The sequence below is a fragment of the Trachemys scripta genome, chromosome 3 (genome assembly GCF_013100865.1).
Source record: "Trachemys scripta elegans isolate TJP31775 chromosome 3, CAS_Tse_1.0, whole genome shotgun sequence".
Taxonomy (NCBI): domain Eukaryota; kingdom Metazoa; phylum Chordata; order Testudines; family Emydidae; genus Trachemys; species Trachemys scripta.
In genome coordinates, this window is record NC_048300.1 from 74,897,919 (window position 1) to 74,917,764 (window position 19,846).

At 51.8% G+C, this 19,846-nt stretch overlaps 3 protein-coding genes across 3 annotated transcripts; all 3 read right to left on the bottom strand.

Annotated features, from left to right (window-relative positions):
• Positions 1 to 690: 690 nt before the first annotated feature.
• On the bottom strand, positions 691 to 3,140 carry LOC117874702 (cytochrome c oxidase assembly factor 6 homolog). Its single transcript, XM_034765089.1, has 3 exons — positions 2,987 to 3,140; positions 2,139 to 2,290; positions 691 to 1,323 (listed from the first exon to the last, which is right to left on the bottom strand). Exons 1-3 carry the CDS (start codon positions 3,120 to 3,122, stop codon positions 1,228 to 1,230), a joined length of 384 nt encoding a protein of 127 aa, XP_034620980.1. The 5' UTR covers positions 3,123 to 3,140; the 3' UTR covers positions 691 to 1,227.
• A 3,388-nt stretch (positions 3,141 to 6,528) lies between these two features.
• Positions 6,529 to 12,160, bottom strand: LOC117874703. Its single transcript, XM_034765090.1, has 4 exons — positions 11,920 to 12,160; positions 11,513 to 11,725; positions 7,174 to 7,263; positions 6,529 to 6,993 (listed from the first exon to the last, which is right to left on the bottom strand). Exons 1-4 carry the CDS (start codon positions 12,043 to 12,045, stop codon positions 6,781 to 6,783), a joined length of 642 nt encoding a protein of 213 aa, XP_034620981.1. The 5' UTR covers positions 12,046 to 12,160; the 3' UTR covers positions 6,529 to 6,780.
• Positions 12,161 to 14,944: 2,784 nt separating this feature from the next.
• On the bottom strand, positions 14,945 to 16,758 carry LOC117875594 (RING finger protein 112-like). Its single transcript, XM_034766964.1, has 3 exons — positions 16,194 to 16,758; positions 15,667 to 15,882; positions 14,945 to 15,153 (listed from the first exon to the last, which is right to left on the bottom strand). Exons 1-3 carry the CDS (start codon positions 16,440 to 16,442, stop codon positions 15,124 to 15,126), a joined length of 495 nt encoding a protein of 164 aa, XP_034622855.1. The 5' UTR covers positions 16,443 to 16,758; the 3' UTR covers positions 14,945 to 15,123.
• Between the last annotated feature and the right edge of the window lie 3,088 nt (positions 16,759 to 19,846).

The following is a 19,846-nucleotide window of genomic DNA, read 5'->3' on the forward strand; positions in this document are numbered from 1 at the left end:
TCATGTGTATGTTAGTGAGCATTTATAAAACACAGGTTTTAAACACCTAAACAGTGTTTGCTGATCCCAGTAAACTCTATGCTTGGTAATTTAGCAGGGTGAATTGTTCAGGTGTAGGGCCCTGTCCTAATACACAACGTTTTCTTAAGCCTTTTTCACTGACAATTTGGAAAATGCAGTTATTAAAGCAGCTGCTATTTTGCCTAAGGACTATCTCACGTAAAACAAACCTTTACTGAAGCAAATCCATTGTGAATAATACAGGAGTTGGTTATATCATTGCCACCAAATTATACAAACAGGGATATAAGAAATCATACCTGTAGCATTGTATTTTTCACAAATACAGGGGGGAGGGATAGCTCAGTGGTTTGAGCATTGGCCTGCTAAACCCAGAGTTGTGAGCTCAATCCCTGAGGGGGCCATTTAGGGATGATGGGAGGGGGAGGACACACACTGTCAGGGACAGTACTTGGTCCTGCTAGTGAAGGCAGGGGACTGGACTCAATGGTCTTTCAAGGTCCCTTCCAGTTCTATAATAGATATATCTCCAAATTAAAAAAAAAAAAAAAAAAGAAGTTGGTGACATACTAGAGAAACTGTTCACCTACAAATCTCAACTATAATTGTGCAGATGTTTATGAAAATACATAAATGAAGACCAGCTACATAAGAAATGAGATGCAGTGGTTATTTATACCTCTTGATCTTTATCTAAAATCTTGCCATACAGTAAGACAGCTGAAATTAATTTGATTCACAAAATGTTCAAAGAATTAGCATGGAGTATACCTGCTCACTTACACTGACACATTATCCTCATAGAGAAGGAGGGAAGATGCAGGAGCTTTTTAGAAAAGTTAGTTCATGCATAGAAAAACTTGTCAAGTTTGAAAACAGTTTAATATTCTCCCTAAAATATAAATTTATAATTCAGTGCATTAATTTCTGGGAAACACTGCTTTTCATCCTAGTTACATGATAAAAAAAATCAGGTATAGGAAAAATTATATACCATATTTCTTGGATACACACACTTACAGTCACTGTCTTTTTCGTTTAATTACTGTTCTCGCATAAAAGCGAGACATTGCAACAAGGAAAGCAGCATGAATTTCTAGAGATACAATACAGTTAGTTTTAACTCGGAGTTCTTGTCATATTTCAGTACTTTTCTTCCATAAGATTATTCTTTCATTGATTGTGTTTCAATAAGTTGATGCGTAGCTATGACTTTTCAGTAGTCCCAGGAGGCTGATATTCTCCTGCTTGAAGCTGTTCTTTGTATTTTAAAAAGTCTCTTCTTTTGTCAAAGTATTTTACCTGTTTTAAAGAGAGATCACTTTATGTTCATCAAAGCAAACTGGTGTAGTATGGGACTCCAACGTGAAAAGTTCTTATTCACACATCATCTAACAGGATTGCGAAAAGAACAGTCTTTGATCATTATTTACACATACACACTTGACCAAGTTGATACTGAAAAGTGGTGTATGTTAATGGTTTAGAATGTGAACTCAGTCGTTGAAACAGGAAAAAATGGGATGTAGCACATAGGAATACATTGGTCTCAAGTGCCATGCAATTGCAAGCCCTGCCACTATTACATGAGCATTCTCCCCTTGAGGTCAAGGTTTTCACTTATGAAATATTATCCATTAATTTCCCTGTTTCTGGGAGTTGACAGGATGTTTCCCAAATACCTTGCCAGTGGTATCTCAACATAACTTAGATAGGGTGAAATCTACTTCACCAGTTATCTGACTAGGCAGTCTTCTGGATTTAATACACATTGTTTTTTCAATATACCACTCCATGAAACAAATACCCAATCTTTAAGAGGATCTACAATAGTAATGCTTTGCTCACTGTGCAGCAGAAGTTAACTATTTGTAGGGCATTGTTTACATGTGTTTATGCCAATGTACAAATATTCTGGATAGTTACATAACTGGAAAAATTAAAGGGAAGCAGTGTATGTTAAATGAAAAACAATTACTGTAAGGTATTATGAATAATGCAGATTGCAGTATTACTTGAGAATGCTTATCTGAACTAATTTATGTGCAGAAGAAATTCATTTCTGATACAACGGTCAGGTTGCATCTTATGACTGGTGAAAAGCTACTAGCACTCACCCATTGCTGTGGACACCTAGATTCAAAAGAACATCTAAGCTTCTGACAGCTAGATGCATCTTCCATATTTTCATCTAAGCATTTCCAGTATTCATCCCTGGCTCCCCAGCAAGCCTTCCTTTCCTCCATTGATGGCGCTGACATTTTTATTACTGGCAAAAAAAAAAAAAATTGTAAATGTCTTGTCCCCTTTAAACACTGATCTGCCTATTGTCTCAAGTTTATTCACACACAAATATTGCACTGGTTAGTGAAAAAGGTCCAAGAAGTGGCAAGATGTGAGACTTTATTTGTAATGGCTTCAATAACCTTGAGTGTGCCACTTGATCTTGTGCCACAGTAAACGGTGGAGAACTAAATAAAATGAATCATATTGCTGATAGGCAGCTGCTGTACGTCTGAGAAGCTTAACCCTACAAGAAGTTATAGTCACCAACATTTAATTTTAGAAAGAGGAAAGATGCTTCACATCAGCCGGCTTCCACTTACAGGAACCAGAAAGGGTCCGCACTTAACAAAGTAGCAACGCAAATTACAAATCTGGGTATATGCTCCCTTTAAAAGAGCAAACACTAAACTACACTTTAAATCAGTGTAGGGATAGGACAAAGCTGCAGTAAGGCTCCCCCTTTCTTGGCCCCTGTTACAAGCGCCTGCAGAGCGAAACCACCACCCCCGTGGGAGAGCAGCAGGGAAACCCCCGTGTGCCCGCGGCGCAGGGAGCGTCTCCCCCGCCCCACAAGGTGCATTAACCCCACTGCACACGAGTTCGGGGCCGGCCCCGTCTCCTCCGGCAGAGCCGGAAGGCGGGATTCTGGCGTCTGTCCCCAGGCACCTGCCCCACTCACCCTCCGGCAGCCGCACAGCTGAGGCTGTGACCCCGGACCGGATACAGATCCAAAAGAGCCGGACGTGACGGTAGCAAAGACAACACATGGGGCCGGGATTTTGTGCGCATGCGCAATGCTGCGGGGGGGCTGCCATTTCCGCGTTGCTAGGAGACGCTCCTGGGCCTAGTAGTGCCATCTTTTCCTGTTACTCTCGCTCCCGGGTCGCAGCCTTAGGCAGGGGACGCTGAACTCCCAAGGGGGCGGGGCGCCCCTCAGGCTGCTGGGCCCGGGGCGGGGCTGGAGCGGGACCAATCTGGCCCAGGCACAAATATCCTGGTTCTTAGGCGAGGGGGTGGAGCCTGATCCAGGTTAGGGCTGCGGGGGGCTCCCCAGCTCCCATCTGCGCCCCCAGTGGTCAGGCCGGGTGCTGGGAGTCAGGCAAAGCCCCGGTGGTGCACAGCCGAGTCCTGCCCTCGGGCTGCAGCCCCAGGCGAGGGGGGTGGGGCTTGGGCTGTGAGGGGAGGTTGTACCTGACTGTGGCTTTGTTACTCGTGATCGACTCTCTCACGAGCTGCTCGGTTGGCACCATTTATACACCGCCTAACACCTGATCCTGCCAATGCTGAGCCAGGCAAATGTCGCAGCTTCGTGGGCCGAGGCTGATCTTTGGTCTTATCACAGTCAACGGTGCTGGGTAGCGGGACGAGCGCGGGATTCAGGACGCAGCCAAGCATAGGCATGTCGAGGATAAGTCGGGGGTCTGTGGGCATGTGATTGATAGGACCACAGATATTACAATGTATTTTTACTGTAGCAACCTGTTTCTCAAGCCATACCGAGAAGCTGTAGGGAGCTAGAATGACAAAGCTGCGACCAGTGTTTCTCATGTCCAAACTGGAGGGGTGTTCTCCTCTGCTTTGAAGTGTGGAGGCAGACCAATAACTAGGGCCCTACCAAATTCACAGTCCATCCTGGTAAATTTCACAGTCATAGCATTTTTAAAATCTTGAATTTCATGGTTTCAGATATTTAAATCTTAAATTTCATGCTATTGTAACTGTAGGGGTCCCAACCCAAAAGAGGGTCGCGGGGAATGATCAAAAGGCTATTATAGGAGGATCACAGTATTGCTGCCCTTACTTCTGCACTCCCTTCAGAGCTGGGGGCCGGAGGGTGGCAGCTGCTGGCTAAGAACTCAGCTCTGAAGGCAGTGCTGACGCCAGCAGTAGCAGAGAAGTAAGGACGGCAATACCGTACCATCCCATCCTTACTTCTGCGCTGCTGCAGGCAGAGGCACTGCCTTTAAAGCTGGGCAGCCAGAGAGCTGCGACTGCTCGCCAGGCGCCCAGTTCTGAGGGCAGCACTGCCACCAGCAGTAGTGCAGAAGTAAGGGTGGCAATACCATACCATGTCACCCTTACTTCTGCACTGCTGCTGGCGGCGGTGCAGCCTCTGGGATAGGTGCCCGGCCAGCAGCCACTGCTCTTCTATAATAGCCAGATTTCACAGGGGAGACCAGATATCATGGTCTGTGACACGTTTTTCATGGCCATGAATTTGTTAGGGCCCTACCAATAAATGTGGCTGCATGTAGGGACTAGGGACTATGCCTTCCTGGAATTTTCTGTCACCACACATATGTGGGCAGTGGACCAAGAGCCTCTGCTTCTGACAGAGCTTTTGGGAGTTTTTCTAAGTCCCCTACCACTACCACCTTCCCCTTCCAAAAAGGAAAAGGCATTTTTACTTACTGAAAGCAAAATACAGTAACTCCTCACTTAACGTTGTAGTTATGTTCTTGAAAAACGTGACTTTAAGCGAAACGATGTTAAGCAAATCCAGTTTCCCTAAAGAATTAATGTAAATGGAGGGAGGGGGGCTAGGTTCTGGGGAATTTTTTTCCGCCAGACAAAAGACATTATATACATATACAGTATAAGTTTTAAACAATTTTAAACAAACAATTTAATAATGTACTCAGCAATGATGATTGTGAAGCTTGGTTGAGGTGGTGGAGTTAGAGGGTGAAAGAGGGTGGATCGTCCAGCTGCTCCTCTTGCTGTTCTTTCCAAAGTGCTGGGGGGTGCTCAACCCCTGGCTCTGCCCCAGGCCTGCTCTCCACTTCAGCCCTTCCCCCAAGGCCCCACCCCCATCCCGCCTCTTCCTGCCCCTCCTCCACCCAAGCGCACCACATCCTCACTCCCGCCCCATTCCCTTCCAGAGCATCCTGAACGCCATGAATCAGCTGATTGCTGCGGGCAGGAGGCGTGGGGAGGGAGGAGTTGCTGATCTGTGGGGCCGCTGGTGGGCGGGAGGTGCTGGGGGGTGGGGTTGAGGGGGCTGCCGGCCCACGCTGGTTCCAAGCCCCCATTGCCAAATAACGTTATAAGCAAACATTGCCCAACTTTAAATGAGTATGTTCGCCAATAGATCAGCAACGTGACAATGAAACAATGTTAACTGGGACAATGTTAAGTAAGGAGTTACTGTACCAAATATTCCTGGGCTCCTTCTGACCAGGGGGTTTCTTGGAGCTAGCCCTTCCTGAACCCCTTCATCTCCCATGCAGAAGTGGGGATTACTGCTCAGACAGACCTGTCCCCCGGCCCCAACTTGGGTCATGTCTGATGGGGACAAGAAAAAACAACCCAAATACCTCCCCTGCTCCTCCCCACACCTGGGGCCACATGGCACAGCTGCTGCTCCTCGGTCACAGTGAAAGATGGCCCAGAGGTACAGAGGAGGATTAGGTCCCTCAACTGCCATTTCCACACTCGGGCTGGTGATGGCAGCAGTCATAGAGCCTCAGGCTGCAACAGTAGTGCCCATCCTCTAGCTTACGCCCAACATGCTCTGCAGGGCTGGCTTTAGGAAATGTGGGGCCCAATTTGAACATTTTAGGCGGGGCCCCAACAGGGATGACTAAAAAAAAAAAAACCACGTAAAAAATGCCCTTTTATTTCTTCCATGTATTATTTACTTTCCATAACTATATAAATAAAATAAAAATTGTATATTACATACATTGCTAGTTGGAGGCAGGGCAGGGGTTGACTGGAGGTAGCGTCTGCCTGAAGGCAGGGCAAGGGGTGTGGGGCTGGCTGCGGGCAGAGCAGGGGGTGCGGTGCTGGAGGCAGGGCAGGGGGTGCAGCAAGGGCTGGCTGCAGACAGGGGGTACGGGGTTGGCTGCAGGCAGGGTGTACGGGGCTGGCTGGAGATAGGGGCTGGCTGCAGGCAGGGTAGGGGGTGCGGGCCTGGTGCGGGCAGGGGGTGTAGCAGGGGCTGGCTGGAGACAGGGGCTGGCTGTAGGCAGGGCAGGGGGTGCGGGGCTGGTGCGGGCAGGGGGTGCAGCAGGGGCTGGCTGCAGGCAGGGGGTGCAGCAGGGGCTGGCTGCAGGTAGGGCAGGGGCCCCCCTGCTTCTACCACCGTGGCCCTTTAAATAGCTGCCGGAGCCCTGGGGAAGCTGTGGGTCTCTCATGGCTATTTAGAGGACCGAGGCAGCAGAGGTAGCTGGAGCCCCGGCACTTTAAATAGCCCCCGGAGCCCCCTGCTACCCCAGGGCTCTGGCCCAACCACTAGACTCCCCCGCATAAGCGCCATAGCTCCCCCTTCTCCTCCACTGGGCACATAAAACTACAAGTCCCAGAATCCCTTGCTTCCCCCGTCCCACCTCCTGAAGGGGCAGCCAATGGGCCGGAGCCATTTGCTGATTGGCAGGTGCACGGGCCAGTGGGGGCGAGCCCGTGCCCGGCGCGTGCTGGCAGCTGGCGATGACCCAATGTACAGGCCCAAACCACTCGGCCTTCTTCACTTTAAAGCGCTGCCCGTAGGCCGACAGGAAGTGGTCCATCTGCTTGTCCAGCTCCTGCTTCAGCTCCTCCAGGGCCGCCTGTTTCTGGGGGTCCTCGCCCCGCAGCTCCCCCCCAGCAGCGTTTCAGCAGCTCCTGGCGTTTCCCCTCCTGGCGTCGCTGCATCTCCAGGGGCTTCACTCTCAGACAGCTGCTCATGCTCTGGTGGCCACGGTCCTGCCGGGAGGGGGGCGAGATCGTCCATGAGGGACGGAAACCCAGCCACAGGGAGAACTTCTGCCTCACACACCTGTAGCCCCCTCAACTCCAACCTACAGCCCCCTGCTAGCCCAGCCCTGCCCCCCGTCAGTCCTGTTGGTGCCCCTCACTCCCGACCCGCAGCCCCTCTGCACTCACCAGCTGCTTCACAAATAGTCCATATTCCCTCCTGGCAGCTTCTACTGCTCCTCTGTTTGCTTTCTCTCTCATCTCTGCCATCTCCGCCATCTGTGGTGGGAGAGGGAAAAGGGTAGGGGTGGGGATGGGATCCCCTCTGAACTGGGAGCCCCCCTTCCCCCACTCACCACCTTCTCCTAATTCCTCCAGGACCCTTCTTGCTGCTGTCACCCCCCCACTGGTGCCCCCTTTGTGGTGCCCCCTCCTGGCCCCCTAGTGCAATTGGCCAATGGCGGGTGGACCTGGGGTGAGAATGAACTGAAAACTGTCGGACTGCGATTTGGGCTTTCAGACCTCCCTAACCCCTTTGTATTGTTTTCAAATCAGTGGGGAAATGAGGGGAATCACCCAAAATTGTCCCCTCTACACATACGGACTGTACACCTTCTCCCCATTCTTCCCAATACACCACCTCTATCTAATCTATCTATCCCCACACACCCCCTCTATCTATCTATCCCCACACAACCTTCTCATCTATCTATCTACCCCCATCCACCCCCTCATCTATCTAATCTATCTATTCCCATACACCCTATCTATCTATCTATCTATCTATCTATCCCCACACAACCTTCTTATCTATTGTGGAAGCAGAGAAAGAACTGACAGGAAGGGGATTGCAATGCATGACAGTTTGTTAGCAAGAGTTAGGCTAACTGTAACTTTAATAACGCGAGATTTGTAGACGCGAGGATTGTGTGAGGCGAGTGGGAAAGAACTGTGAGAGAAGTTGTTGCGACCTTGTGTAGATAATGTGTAGAAAATATTGTATGTAGACTAGAGTTAAAAGAAGTGAGAAAAATAAGATATTAAAATGGCCTATGTATAAACAAAATGCAGCTGTTGCTTATTATTGTTTGTAATGAAAGGTATAAAGGTTTGCTCTAATTGTTTACCTGTAGAGAGACCTGTTTAGTTCTTTCCCTCTATGCAATTGTTAGAGAAAATAAAGTATCTGACTTGCTGTACCCAAACAAAAAGTGAGAACTCTGTTATTCTCCGACAATTTGGGGGCTCGTCCGGGATGGCAAAGCCCGCAGAGGTACCGGCAGCTGCTACGGATCGTTCCCCTTCGAACCCTATGGCGCCACAATAGAGGTAAGAGACCTTTTAAAATCTCTATTGGGGTGTCAAGGAAGGACTGTCCGTGGAGCCGTCTGTCCCTGTTGGGCTCACGCCATCCGAACTTATTGACTGTGCAGCAAGATCTGATGCAGAGCGGTTCTGGGGAATTGTTTTGCCGCCCCCAATAAGGTAGTTGTATGTGGTTCTGGGGACCTGTTAGTTTGGCCGCCTCCATATGCATATAAAAAATGCATAGGTATGCACCGGTGCTGAGGGGTTTTTACCGCCTCAAGAGGGGTTGTTACCGCCTCATAGTGTATTGAGTCTGGACATAAGGTACAGATGCATTGTGGTATTTGGAAATAGAGGCCTTGGGGTGTGTGTGTGTGTGTGTGTGTGTGTGTGTGTGTGTGTGTGTGTGTGTGTGTGTGTGTGTGTGTGTGTGTGTGTACACACACACCAGTGCGAATTGAGAGTTACCAGAAGACGCCCAGAGTACTCTGCGAAGTCTTTTGGCTCGTGACCAGAACTACTCTAACGCAAGCCCGGTAACTAGAGGATCTTTTAGGAGATCTGACCCACGGTGGGCTGACTCGCCCTGGCATCGTCCGGCAAGGAAGTTACTGGGTCTAAGAGTGTGTGAACCCATCTTCCCTCCCCTTTCCTCTCTGTGTGAGCCACTGACAGTCTGATCATCTCGCTGGATGCAAAGAGAATGAGCAGCGCCGTCTCTCTGAGACTAGCCGACGCTCTTTGCTGAAGGGAGGTGTAGGAGGCCTCCCTCGTTAGCCTCTCCCGTGTGAGTATCCTGTAGGGAGAGATCCTTAGTTTCTGAGCTGCTAGCGCGGACAGGGCATCCTCCCTGTGTGTGTAATTAAAAAATGGGTGGGGAACAGTCTAAGCATTCCCTCTCACCCCCTAAGGGTACCCCAGCTTATTTCATGTACGTACATTATGGTCCGAAAACCTGCAGGTATTTAGAGAATTGAAATCTTTACACGCGTGCAAATCCATATAAACAATGCCCACTAGAAGGTACCTTCAATTTAAATAAACTTACGTATCTCAGAAAAACCCTGGCTTCGCCAAAAGCCTCTAATACGCAGTGGGAGCAATTTGTCTATTGGTAAAAGAAAGCAACAAAGAGACTCCACGAGTCTCGGGTGCGGAGTCTAAAAGTGATATATTAAATATCACTAAGGCTAAAAAGGCATTGCAGTAAAATCTAGCAAGTTCAAAAATTCAGAATTTCCTAAATAACCAGCTAATGGCCATTCAAAATGATCTTGAGCATCAGGCTTGGCCCACTGCCCTTACAGACACATCAGAAGTACCATCTAATCTGTGGCCATAAAAACATACTTGGAGACTTTCTGGGTGAAAGTGCGGACGTTCTCAGTGCTCCTTCCAAGCATATGAACCGGTTACGGGGGTGTGGGCTCCCACATACCGAATCCTGCCGGGTCCATGAAAAAAATGCATGTGGAATTGGGTAATTCACCAAAACATCTAAAAAGTTAAACTACCTGGTATGCCCAATCAATTTTTAGTCAGTGCTCCTAAAATTACACCTGACATTTAAATAAAGTCAGAAAGTCAATGGACATTTTGGCCGTTAAAACCCCCACAGCTTCAGTGTATACGTAAACTAAAGCCAAAAAATGTTGTCACTGTTCATAATTACGTTTGCTAAAAAAATAAAAAACACAAAACTACCCTAACAAAACATTTACTTTTCCAAGCTAATAATAGCTGTGTGTATATTAATGCCACCACATTGCACGACATACATTTTAATCTCACTACCACTGCAGCAATCATATTATCTACTGGCCTGCAAATAAAGTTTTGCAAATAGCCCTTAAGTTCCAAATACCCTTTAATTAAACTAGTTTAATACCAAATCAATTTCAAAATTTGCTTTCACTGTTACAAAGGTTCAAAAAATCTCTAAAGTACAAAAGCAAATTCACATGCTTCAAAATATATATCAAGTAAAAAAGTATGTCTTTCATACAGCTTATAAAATGTCCACCTTATGTACTAAATATAATATATTATGTTTTATAACTAAAAATGTACAACAACCCCATCATATTATCGCTATAAAAATGTTATTGCTTGTATTGTTGTTAGCTAGTGTAAAAGTATGTTATTATTATTGTAGAAAACATAATAATAATAATAATACCTTTCATGTCCATGCTCATCATGCATTATCATTACATCCAATCAAAACCCCTAAGATTAAAGCATCCAATGTAAAATCTAAATTCCAAAACTTAATGCAAATAAAAATTTAAAAATATTTGTTGTACTAATAGTACAAAAGGGGGGGTTGTGGAAGCAGAGAAAAAACTGACAGGAAGGGGATTGCAATGCATGACAGTTTGTTAGCAAGAGTCAGCAACTGTAACCCTAATAACGCGAGATTTGTAGACGCGAGGATTGTGTGAGGCGAGTGGGAAAGAACTGTGTGAGAAGTTGTTGTGACCTTGTGTAGATAATGTGTAGAAAATATTGTATGTAGACTAGAGTCAAAACAAGTGAGAAAAATAAGATATCAGATGGCCTATGTATAAACAAAATGCAGCTGTTGCTTATTATTGTCTGTAATGAAAGGTATAAAGGTTTGCTCTGTTTACCACTAGAGAGACCAGTTTAGCTCTCTCCCTCTACGCAATTGTTAGAGAAAATAAAGTATCTGACTTGCTGTACAAACAAAAAGTGAGAACTCTGTTATTCTCCAACACTATCTATCTTTCTATCCCCATCCATCCCATCTATCTATCTATCTATATATCCCCACACGCCCCATCTATCTATCTATCTATCTATCTATCCCCTTGCATACAGAGGTTCCCAGTGCTGAGGGCTGGGACAGACCCTTGACCCGAGTGAGGTGTGATGGTTCCTTCCCGCTGTGTGTCCCTCCACAGAAGGGGCTCCTGATCTGAACACCCTGCCCTGCTCTCCCGCTCATCCCCCTGACCTAGGATGTTGGTGCCTGTCTTGCTCGAGGCCACCTACCATCCAAACTGGGGCCCACCCAGCTGCCCAACCCTCCCCCCGCATCAGGCCAAAGCCCCCAGCCAGAACCCCAATGGCCACTGCTTCCTCCAGCCCCACTACAACTACACTCGCCCTGATGCCTACTCCGATACCCGCACCCACCACTGCCAGGAACCACCCCCCGACCCATGGCCAGGCTCAACCACTTGGCCTTCTTCACTTTAAAGTGCTGCCCATAGGCCGTCAGGAACTCATCCATCTGCTTGTCCAGCTCCTCCTTCAGCTCCTCCAGGGCCGCCTGTTTCTGGGGGTCCTCGCCCCGCAGCTCCCCCCGGCAGCGCTCCAGCAGCTCCTGGCGTTTCCCCTCTAGGCGTCGCTGCATTTCCGCAGGCTTCACACTCAGGCAGCGGTGCATGCTCTGGTGGCCACGGTCCTGTGGGGAGCGGGAGAGATTGGCCGTTAGGGACAGGTTCTAGTGTTTCCCAGCCACAGGCGGCACCACCATGTCATGCACCCACAGCCCCTTCAACTCCGACCCACCACAGCCCCCTGCTATCCCATCCCTGCCCCTCCCCCCCAGCTCTGCCGGTGACCCTCACTCCCGACCCGCAGCCCTTCTGTGCTCACCAGCTGCTGCACAAATTGTTCATATTTCCTCCTGGAGGCTTCTACTGCTTTTCTGTTTTCCTCCTCCATCATCGCTGCCATCTGTGGTGGGATGGGAAAAAGGGTGGGGGATGGGGATGGAACCATCTCTGAACTGGGAACCCCTCTCCCCCCACTCACCTTTTCCCCATTCCTCCAGGGCCCTGCTCGCTACTGTCACCTCCCCACTGCCCCCTGACCCCCCACATTCCCCCAGAGCCAAGGACAGCCCCCTAATGACATCACAGCAAGGCCACATTAGCATCACCCCTGTGGAGGGGGCTGGTTCTCCGGCTGGGTCTCTGGGGGTTCCCTTATCTCTCAGGGGCTGGGGTCAGGGAGCCCCAATCAGGACATTTTGCAGGGGGCTGTGGTGGTGCCTCCTGGCCTACTGCAACTGGCTAATGGCAGGAGGATCTGGGGTGAGAATAAACTGAAACTGTTGGTTTGGGATTTGGGGGTGTTCTAACCTCCCTAACCCCTTAGGATTGTTTTAAAATCAGTGGGGAAATGAGAGGAAATGCCCCCAAATTGTCCTCTCTACACACGCACTGAATCAGGGGAGGAGAAAATATTTAAAACAAACATAAAGTATGAAAATCAATTTTTCTTCCACTTGTTGAAAATGAAAACCAAAAAAACTTGTGACCGAGGGATGCTGGGGGCGGCTCGGAGCACGGGATCCACGGCCATGTTATTTATCTACTGAGGTCGATGGGATCTGGGCTGGATTCTGATCTCGGTGACCCGGCTGTAAATCAGTCAACCCCTGTGTCCTTTTGTAATCTCGCAAAATTACCTGTTGTAAGTTTGTTTTTATCTATCCCCAAACATCCTCATATCTATCTATCCCCTGCATACAGAGGTTCCCAGTGCTGACGGCTGGGACAGACCCTTACCTAGAGTGAGGTGTGATGGTTTCTTCCCACTATCTGCCCCCCGCAGCAGGGGCTCCTAATCTGAACATCCTGCCCTCCTCTCCCGCTCATTCCCCTGACCTGGGGTGTTGGTGCCTGTCTTGTTCTGGGCCATCTTCTGTCCAAACCAGGCCCACGCCCAGTGCCCAACCCCCCCAATCAGGCCAAAGACCCCAGCCCCAATTCCAATGGCCACTGCTTCCTCCAGCCCCACTAGAGCTGCACCCGCCCTGATGCCTACTCCGATACCCGCACCCACCACTGCCAGAACCACCCCCACCCCCGCCCAATGTACAGGCCCAACCACTTGGCCTTCTTCACTTTAAAGCGCTGTTCATAGCGCGGCAGGAACTCCGCCATCTGCTTGTCCAGCTCCTTCTTCAGCTCCTCCAGGGCCGCCTGTTTCTGGGGGTCCTTGCCCCGCAGTTCCCCCCGGCAGCGCTCCAGCAGCTTCTGGCGTTTCCCCTCCAGGCGTCGCTGCATCTCCAGGGGCTTCACTCTCAGACAGCTGCTCATGCTCTGGTGGTCACAGTCCTGCCGGGATGGGGGAGTGATCGGCCATTAGGGACGAGCACTAGCGTTACCCAGCCACAGGGGGCGCCGCCTCCTCCCACACCCGCAGCCTCCTCACTCCCGATCTGCAGCCCCCTGCTACCTCAGCCTTGCCTCCCCCCAGGTAGGCTGGTGCCCCTCACTCCCAATCCGCAGCCCCTCTGCACTCACCAGCTTCTGCACAAATTGGTCATATTCCCTCCTGGTGGCTTCTACTGCTCTCCTGTTTAACTCCTGTCTCATCACTGCAAACGCCTCAGCCATCTGTGTGGGGAGAGGGAACGGGGTTGGGGGTGCGGATGGGATGGGCCCATCTCTGAACTGGGAGCCCCCCCACAGTCACCACCTTCCCCACATTTGTACAGGAACTGCTCCTCGCTATCAACTCCGAACTGGTCCCCAACCCCCCACATTTCAATAGAGCCAGAGGGCAGCACCTCGACCCCACAGCCATGACCACGTTGCTGCCACCCCAGTGGAGGGGCTGGTTCTCTGGCAGGGCTTCCTGCAGGTCCCCTTATCTCTTGGGTGCTAGGAGTCCTCGATCAGGACATTTGGTGGAGCTGTTGTGGTGCCCTCTTCTGGGCTAGTGTGATTGGCGAATGTCAGGAGGACCTGGGGTTGGGGTCAATAGAACCAGCCCCCGCCCCAAATGCAGGCTGGAAAGAGAGAAGCGGAGGGAGGGGTGACCTGGTACCTTCATGGGTGAGGAGAAGTCGTAGCGTTGGGTCTTCCAATATCGGGAGACGCCTTGCAGGGAATAACGCCAGGGGGAACTGGGATCAGGGACAGCTCAGCCCCTTTGCCCCCGCTGAGCCCCTTCCCGCTCCCTGAAGCCCAGCGCCCCCTACTGAGCACCCTGCCCCGCTCCCTGCAGAATGGCACCCCGTATTGAATCCCTGTCCCCGCCTTGCGGCCCATTTTGTTGTCTCCCATCCAGCCCCCCGCTTTAACAGCCCCCACTCTCCCACCTTGATCCTGGCAGCCAGCTGAGCCCCCGTCAGCACCTGCCCGGCTCGGTCCGTCCGGACGTGTGTCCCTGCTGAGTGCACCACACTGGTGACGTACTCACACAGGCACTGCCGGAAATCCTCGTCCATGTCTGCAGAGGGGAAAAGGACCCAGGCATCCGGGAGGGATCCAGGTGTCCAGGGTAGGACACACGTTAAATGCGATTGGGTGGGCTAGTTTGTGCCACAGGAAATGAGATTCCATCTCTGCGCAACAGCTGCTTAACGACCCCCACCCCACTGCCTGGGGGAAAATGGGGGAGAGGCATGAGGGGGCAAGGAGAGGCTGCAGTGGGGAGACAGCCCAACACGGAGAGCTTGATGCTGGTCTCCATGCGGCGCTGCAAGTCCAGGGAGTCTGTAGGGAACTACAGGGCTGGGACCTTATCCCCATCTGCCCATTTCTTTCCCCCCTCCTCCAGCCCCTCCCGTCCCCCTGCCCCTGCACAGGACTTTACCCCCTCCAGACTCCCCCATTCCCCTCCCCCCCACTACTCCAGTCCCCTGCTCCTCTTAGAATCTTCCCCCCACACCACTCTCTTTCCCCTCCCCTACTGCCCCATCCCCCATTCCCCTGCCTGCTTCCCTGCCCCACTCACCCTCCTCCCCTGGGCTTGGACCCAGAGGGGCTGGTCCCACATCCACACACCCCTCGTCACGGTCGCTGTCCCATTGCGACACTCAAACCCCCCCAGGGCCTCGTCCTCTCAGCCCATCCATGACGCATCCACAGCCTCCTGTAGGGGGTGACCAGGGCAAGGTCAGAAGGGAACGGGGATTGGGTCTGGCATTCTCAGGGGGCAGGGTGATGGGACACTGGGGGAGGAGGTGGAGTTCTAAGGGTCTGGGGGTGGGGTTACAGCTGGAGGATGGGACCACTGGTACATGGGGAGGGGCCATGGCTGGAGGGTGGGGCCTGTGCTGCAGGGGGAGGGGCCATGACTGAAGGGTGGGGCCTGTGGTGCAGGGGGAGGGGCCACGACCAGAGGGTGGGGCCTTTGGTGCACTGGGAGGGGCCATGGCTGCAGGGTGGGGCCTCGGTTGCTCTGCCCTGGGCCTGGTACAGCAGGAGGGCCCTGCCTGGGGAGAGGGGACCTTTGCTGTAAGGGGCATGGCCAGTCGTGGAGGGGGAGGGGGCCCTTGCCGAGGTGGGTGGGGTTTGTGTTGCAAGAGGCAGGGCCCTGGCTGGGGTGGGTGGGGTCTCTGGTTCAGGCAATGGGGCCATAGCTGGGGCTCCTGTCCCCACTTACCAGGCTCTGGAGCCGGCGCAGCAGGCAGTTCATCAGGAAGGATTTTCCCCGGCGCTGCTCCCCGATGATGGACACCAGGCAGACGGGGGCGTCCCCCACCCCACCCTGCTCCAGGCAGAGGCTCAGGGCCTCCTCGTACAGGATCAGGCTGCCTTTGTCATCCAGACGAACCAGCTGCACTGGGCGCCCCGGCTCTGGCTGAGCCCCCAGCCCCTGCTGCAGGGACAGAGCAGGGTCAGAGCTCGGACCCCATCCCAGAGCCAGCCAGTCCCTGTTTCTGGATGAGAGCCCCGTGCCCCATTCCCATCCCCTGAACCAACTAGTCCCTGCCCCTCAGATCAGATCCTCTTGAGCCATTTCCACCCCCCATGAGCCATCCAGTCCCCTGCCCTCCAAATCAGAGGTTGCGCCCCCTAGAGAGGAAAGGCCCCGTGTCCCATTCCCCACCCCCTGATCCAGCCAGTCCCCGCCCTGGGGCCTGTGAGAGCATGCGTCCCTTTCTCCTGATTCAGCCTGTCTGGTCTCACCAGCTCCATCTCTTCCCGCAGGGGCTCTGTGATTTTCTTCAGCAGGGCTCTCAGCCGCATGTCTGGGGTCATCCTGTCCCTGGAGTAGGGAGTCCGGCACTCGGGGCACTGGTAGCCCTGGGCCGAGACCCCGCGCCAGTGAGCCACGAGGCAGCCCTGGCAGAAGTTGTGGCTGCACTCGATGGAGACGGGGTCGTCCAAGACATCCAGGCAGATGGAGCAGGTGACGTCCTCCCTGAGTTGATCCATCTCTCTAGACCCACTGAGTGGAGGGAACCTACTGGGTCAGTACCTGGCACCCGGAGCAGTAGGGCTCTGCTGGAGGACGGCTGATCTCTAGCCCAGGTGTGCCCCTTCCTGGCAGCAGGAGTCTGGGGAGGAGCGAGAGAACATGGGAATATTTCTGTGAACAAGCTGTGTGACTCAGTTGACCTGCCCACTTTGTGTCCCTGTCCACCGGGCAGCATCAGAGAGAGTAGACGGATTCCAAGAAGTCATGGCGGAGATTGGTAGATTCCCAGGCCAGGAGGGACCAAGGCTGAGCTCCTGGATAACAGGCCAGAGAACTCTGCGTCCCTGGAGAGACACCCACCCCTCCACCCCCCACCGGGCTGGGAGCATGGCCGACACTCTTTGGCTGTATCACAGCACGTGTTGTTGGCTTGTGCCCAGCCTACCCTCTGAGGGGCCGGCTCTCCTTCCATAGATTAGCTTGTGCCTGTAAATGTCCCGATCGCGGCTAACGCAAGACAAGCCACTGTTCTGGGGGATTCCACAGGCCCAAGGGTTTGCCCCGGTTTTAGCTGGTTGAACTGGTCAGAGTTTGACAGTGTTTCAAATCACGCCATGAGCCAGACCCAGCGTTGGGGGTAGATTAGCCGCTGTCTGAGCCTATCTTTCTGCTGGACAGAGGGCAAGGTCCGAACTGACCCTGTCCCACCCCCCACCCCCAGCTGCAGGGAATTTCCGCCCCACAGAGAGCCAGGACTTATCATGTGACTTGGCAATGCCCTAGCACATTTAGGGAGGGTGAAACATGGGGAACAAGCAGGGACGATCCTGCCCCATGGGTGGGGAATAGACTGCGGGAGACAATCCTGCAACCTGGGGGAATAGAGCAGAGGGGACAATCCTGCCCCTTGGTGTGGGATGGGGGAGGGGGATAGAGTGGGGGGGGACAATCCTGCTCCTTGCGGGGGGATGAGCTAGATTGGGGCAAACACCCTCCACACGCCCTCCGCCTCTTGCTCTTAGCCGGCCAAATCTCCACTTCTCTCCGTGCAGGTAAAATTTTGTCTGAGAAACAAAAGCGTAACTCCCTGAGTCTTATCCTTCCAGCAGCCCAGCTGGCGGGGGTTTGAAGGTGGGTGGGGCGGCCCTTCTCTCACATTGTAGTGCGAGGGGGTGGGAGGCAGAGTGCGTGTGGGAGGGGAGCACAGAGAGGCCCGGAGAGATGGGGCCAGGCTGGAAAAGCAAGTGACAGACTGGAGGGTGCAGAGAATCTTCATTCCCCAGATCCCCCCACGGGCTCTTTGGAGCAGCAGGGTCTGGAAGTGCACGTGCTTTAAAAGGCACTGAAAGTGCCAGGCACTGTGATCAACTTGGGGGGCCGGACAGCTTGGCCAGAGATACACCCCCGTAGTGAATTTCTGGATGTGACCACTGCCTCTCCGTCCAAAAATGACATCCCAACTGCCTCTTCTCAGAAATGAGGCATTTCTTAGAACTGAAAACAAAAACCCTTAGCAAATATTGAACTCTTTCCACTGCTGGGTAATGGTCACCTGAGGCTGAGATGCAGTCACCTCTGGGATGGAACATCTGAGGAACAGCAGCACAGCAACACTACATGGGGATGGCTCGCCCAGCGCTGAGGTGCAGCTGTCTCTGGGGTGGCTTCTTCAGATAACGTTATCTTATGAATGGGTCCTTTTCTCTTTGGAACTCACTGCCACATGAGCCCTGCTATGTATCCTGGAGCTCTTTGCTGAGGCTTTTTACTGCTTTTTAGTCCTGTTTGATGGTCTCCTGTCTGGTATTTCCCAGGTTTTGGTTCTTTAGATTAAGGGTGAACCACTCAATAAGACTCATAGACGTTAAGGTCAGAAGGTCATCTAGTCTGACCTCCTGTATATTGAAGGCCACAGAACCTCACCACCCACTGCTGTAATAGACCCCGAACCTCTGGCTGAGTTACTGAAGTCCTCCAGTCGTGGTTTAAGGACTTCAAGTTACAGAGAATCCACCATTGACACTAGTTTAAACCTGCAAGTGACCTGTGCCGCGTGCTGCAGAGGAAGGCGACCTCTCCCCTCAGGTCTCTGCCAATCTGACCTGGGGGAAATTCCTTCCTAGTCCCAAATATGGCGATCAGTTAGACCCTGAGCTTGTGGGGGAGACCCAGCAGCCAGACACTTGAGAAAGAATTCTCTATAGTAACTCAGAGCCCTCCCCATCTAGTGTCCCATCACCGCCTGTTGGAGATTTTTGCTGCTAGCAGTTACAGATCAGCTACATGCCATGGTGGGCAGTCTCATCCTACCATCCCCTCCATAAACTTATCAAGCTCAGTCTTGAAGCCAGTTAGGCTTTTTGCCCTCACTGCTCCTCTTAGAAAGCTGTTCCAGAACAAACTAACTTCTGCCCCAGTCTGTAGTGGCCCTCACACAACAGCTATCAGGGGGTGGGGGGGCGCGAGCGAGCTGGCCTCAGTCCACCTCAATGTGGTGCTAACTCTGAACCCTACTAATGGCAAGCCACTTCTCAACACCCCACATCTTCACTTCGGATCTCAGGCTGGGAGGCATGAAGGCAGTGATCAGACAATGAAAAGTTACACAGCCAGCTGTGAATGCTGTTGGGTTTTCTCAGAGTGCATCACGGCCGTGACACCCTCCACTCTGCATTGGGTTTGTTTCCTGTCCGACGCGAGTGGAAATCGAAAGAAACATGGGAATGGCTCTTTCTGGGAAAGAAAAGATTTAGCAGATTTTATCTGCTGTCTAGGCATGCAGCCAGCATTAAGCCACTCAAAAAGCACTGAGTTGCAGCTGATGCTGGGGGGGGGGGACAGGTGGGTAACAGCTGCAGAGTCGCACTGAAGTTCTCAGTGGGGACCTTGCTGTCACCAAAGGCTGTTCCAGGGGAGCATCTCCTTTGGGCTTTTACTGCCATTGGCCATGATACACTGACACTCTGGAACCCTGTATCCCTCAGTAGCACACAGTATTCACCACTGTGATATGATTATGAGATGTTTTGTATTATGCATGCCTTGTGAGGTGGTATGTAAAATGTCTGGATCTGTTGAACATTAATAACCTGTTGGATTGGATGTGCTGTCATTGTATGGGAAGTTATGCTCTCTGTGCGTTTCTGAAATATGTTGTGAGGTTGGGAGACGCCCACAGCCAGCTTTACAGTAGAAACAAAGGAGGGCCAGAAAGGTGTTGATGGCCCATCAGGAAGAATCCACTCTCTGAGAGACTCCTTGGAGAGGGCACTTAGTCAGTGGGGTACTGCCTGACCAATGGGCTTGCCTGACCCCCATGACACAGCAAGGATCTTTCTAACAACTGAAAGAGAGCATAAAAGAGGGACAGAGACATCATAGAATATCAGGGTTGGAAGAGACCTCAGGAGGTCATTTAGTC

Coding starts and splice junctions, on each gene's coding strand:
- LOC117874702 (XM_034765089.1), bottom strand. CDS start 3,122: ATGGCAGCCCCCCCGCAGCATTGCGCATGCGCACAAAATCCCGGCCCC. Junction 2,291..2,986: donor AGCTGTGCGGCTGCCGGAGG/GTGAGTGGGGCA, acceptor TTTTTTTGCCAG/TAATAAAAATGTCAGCGCCA. Junction 1,324..2,138: donor CTAGGTGTCCACAGCAATGG/GTGAGTGCTAGT, acceptor TCTTTAAAACAG/GTAAAATACTTTGACAAAAG.
- LOC117874703 (XM_034765090.1), bottom strand. CDS start 12,045: ATGGTTCCATCCCCATCCCCCACCCTTTTTCCCATCCCACCACAGATG. Junction 7,264..11,512: donor CCTATGGGCAGCACTTTAAA/GTGAAGAAGGCC, acceptor CTCCCACCACAG/ATGGCGGAGATGGCAGAGAT. Junction 6,994..7,173: donor GACTATTTGTGAAGCAGCTG/GTGAGTGCAGAG, acceptor CCCTCCCGGCAG/GACCGTGGCCACCAGAGCAT.
- LOC117875594 (XM_034766964.1), bottom strand. CDS start 16,442: ATGGATCAACTCAGGGAGGACGTCACCTGCTCCATCTGCCTGGATGTC. Junction 15,883..16,193: donor TGCGGGAAGAGATGGAGCTG/GTGAGACCAGAC, acceptor CTGTCCCTGCAG/CAGGGGCTGGGGGCTCAGCC. Junction 15,154..15,666: donor TGCGCCGGCTCCAGAGCCTG/GTAAGTGGGGAC, acceptor CACCCCCTACAG/GAGGCTGTGGATGCGTCATG.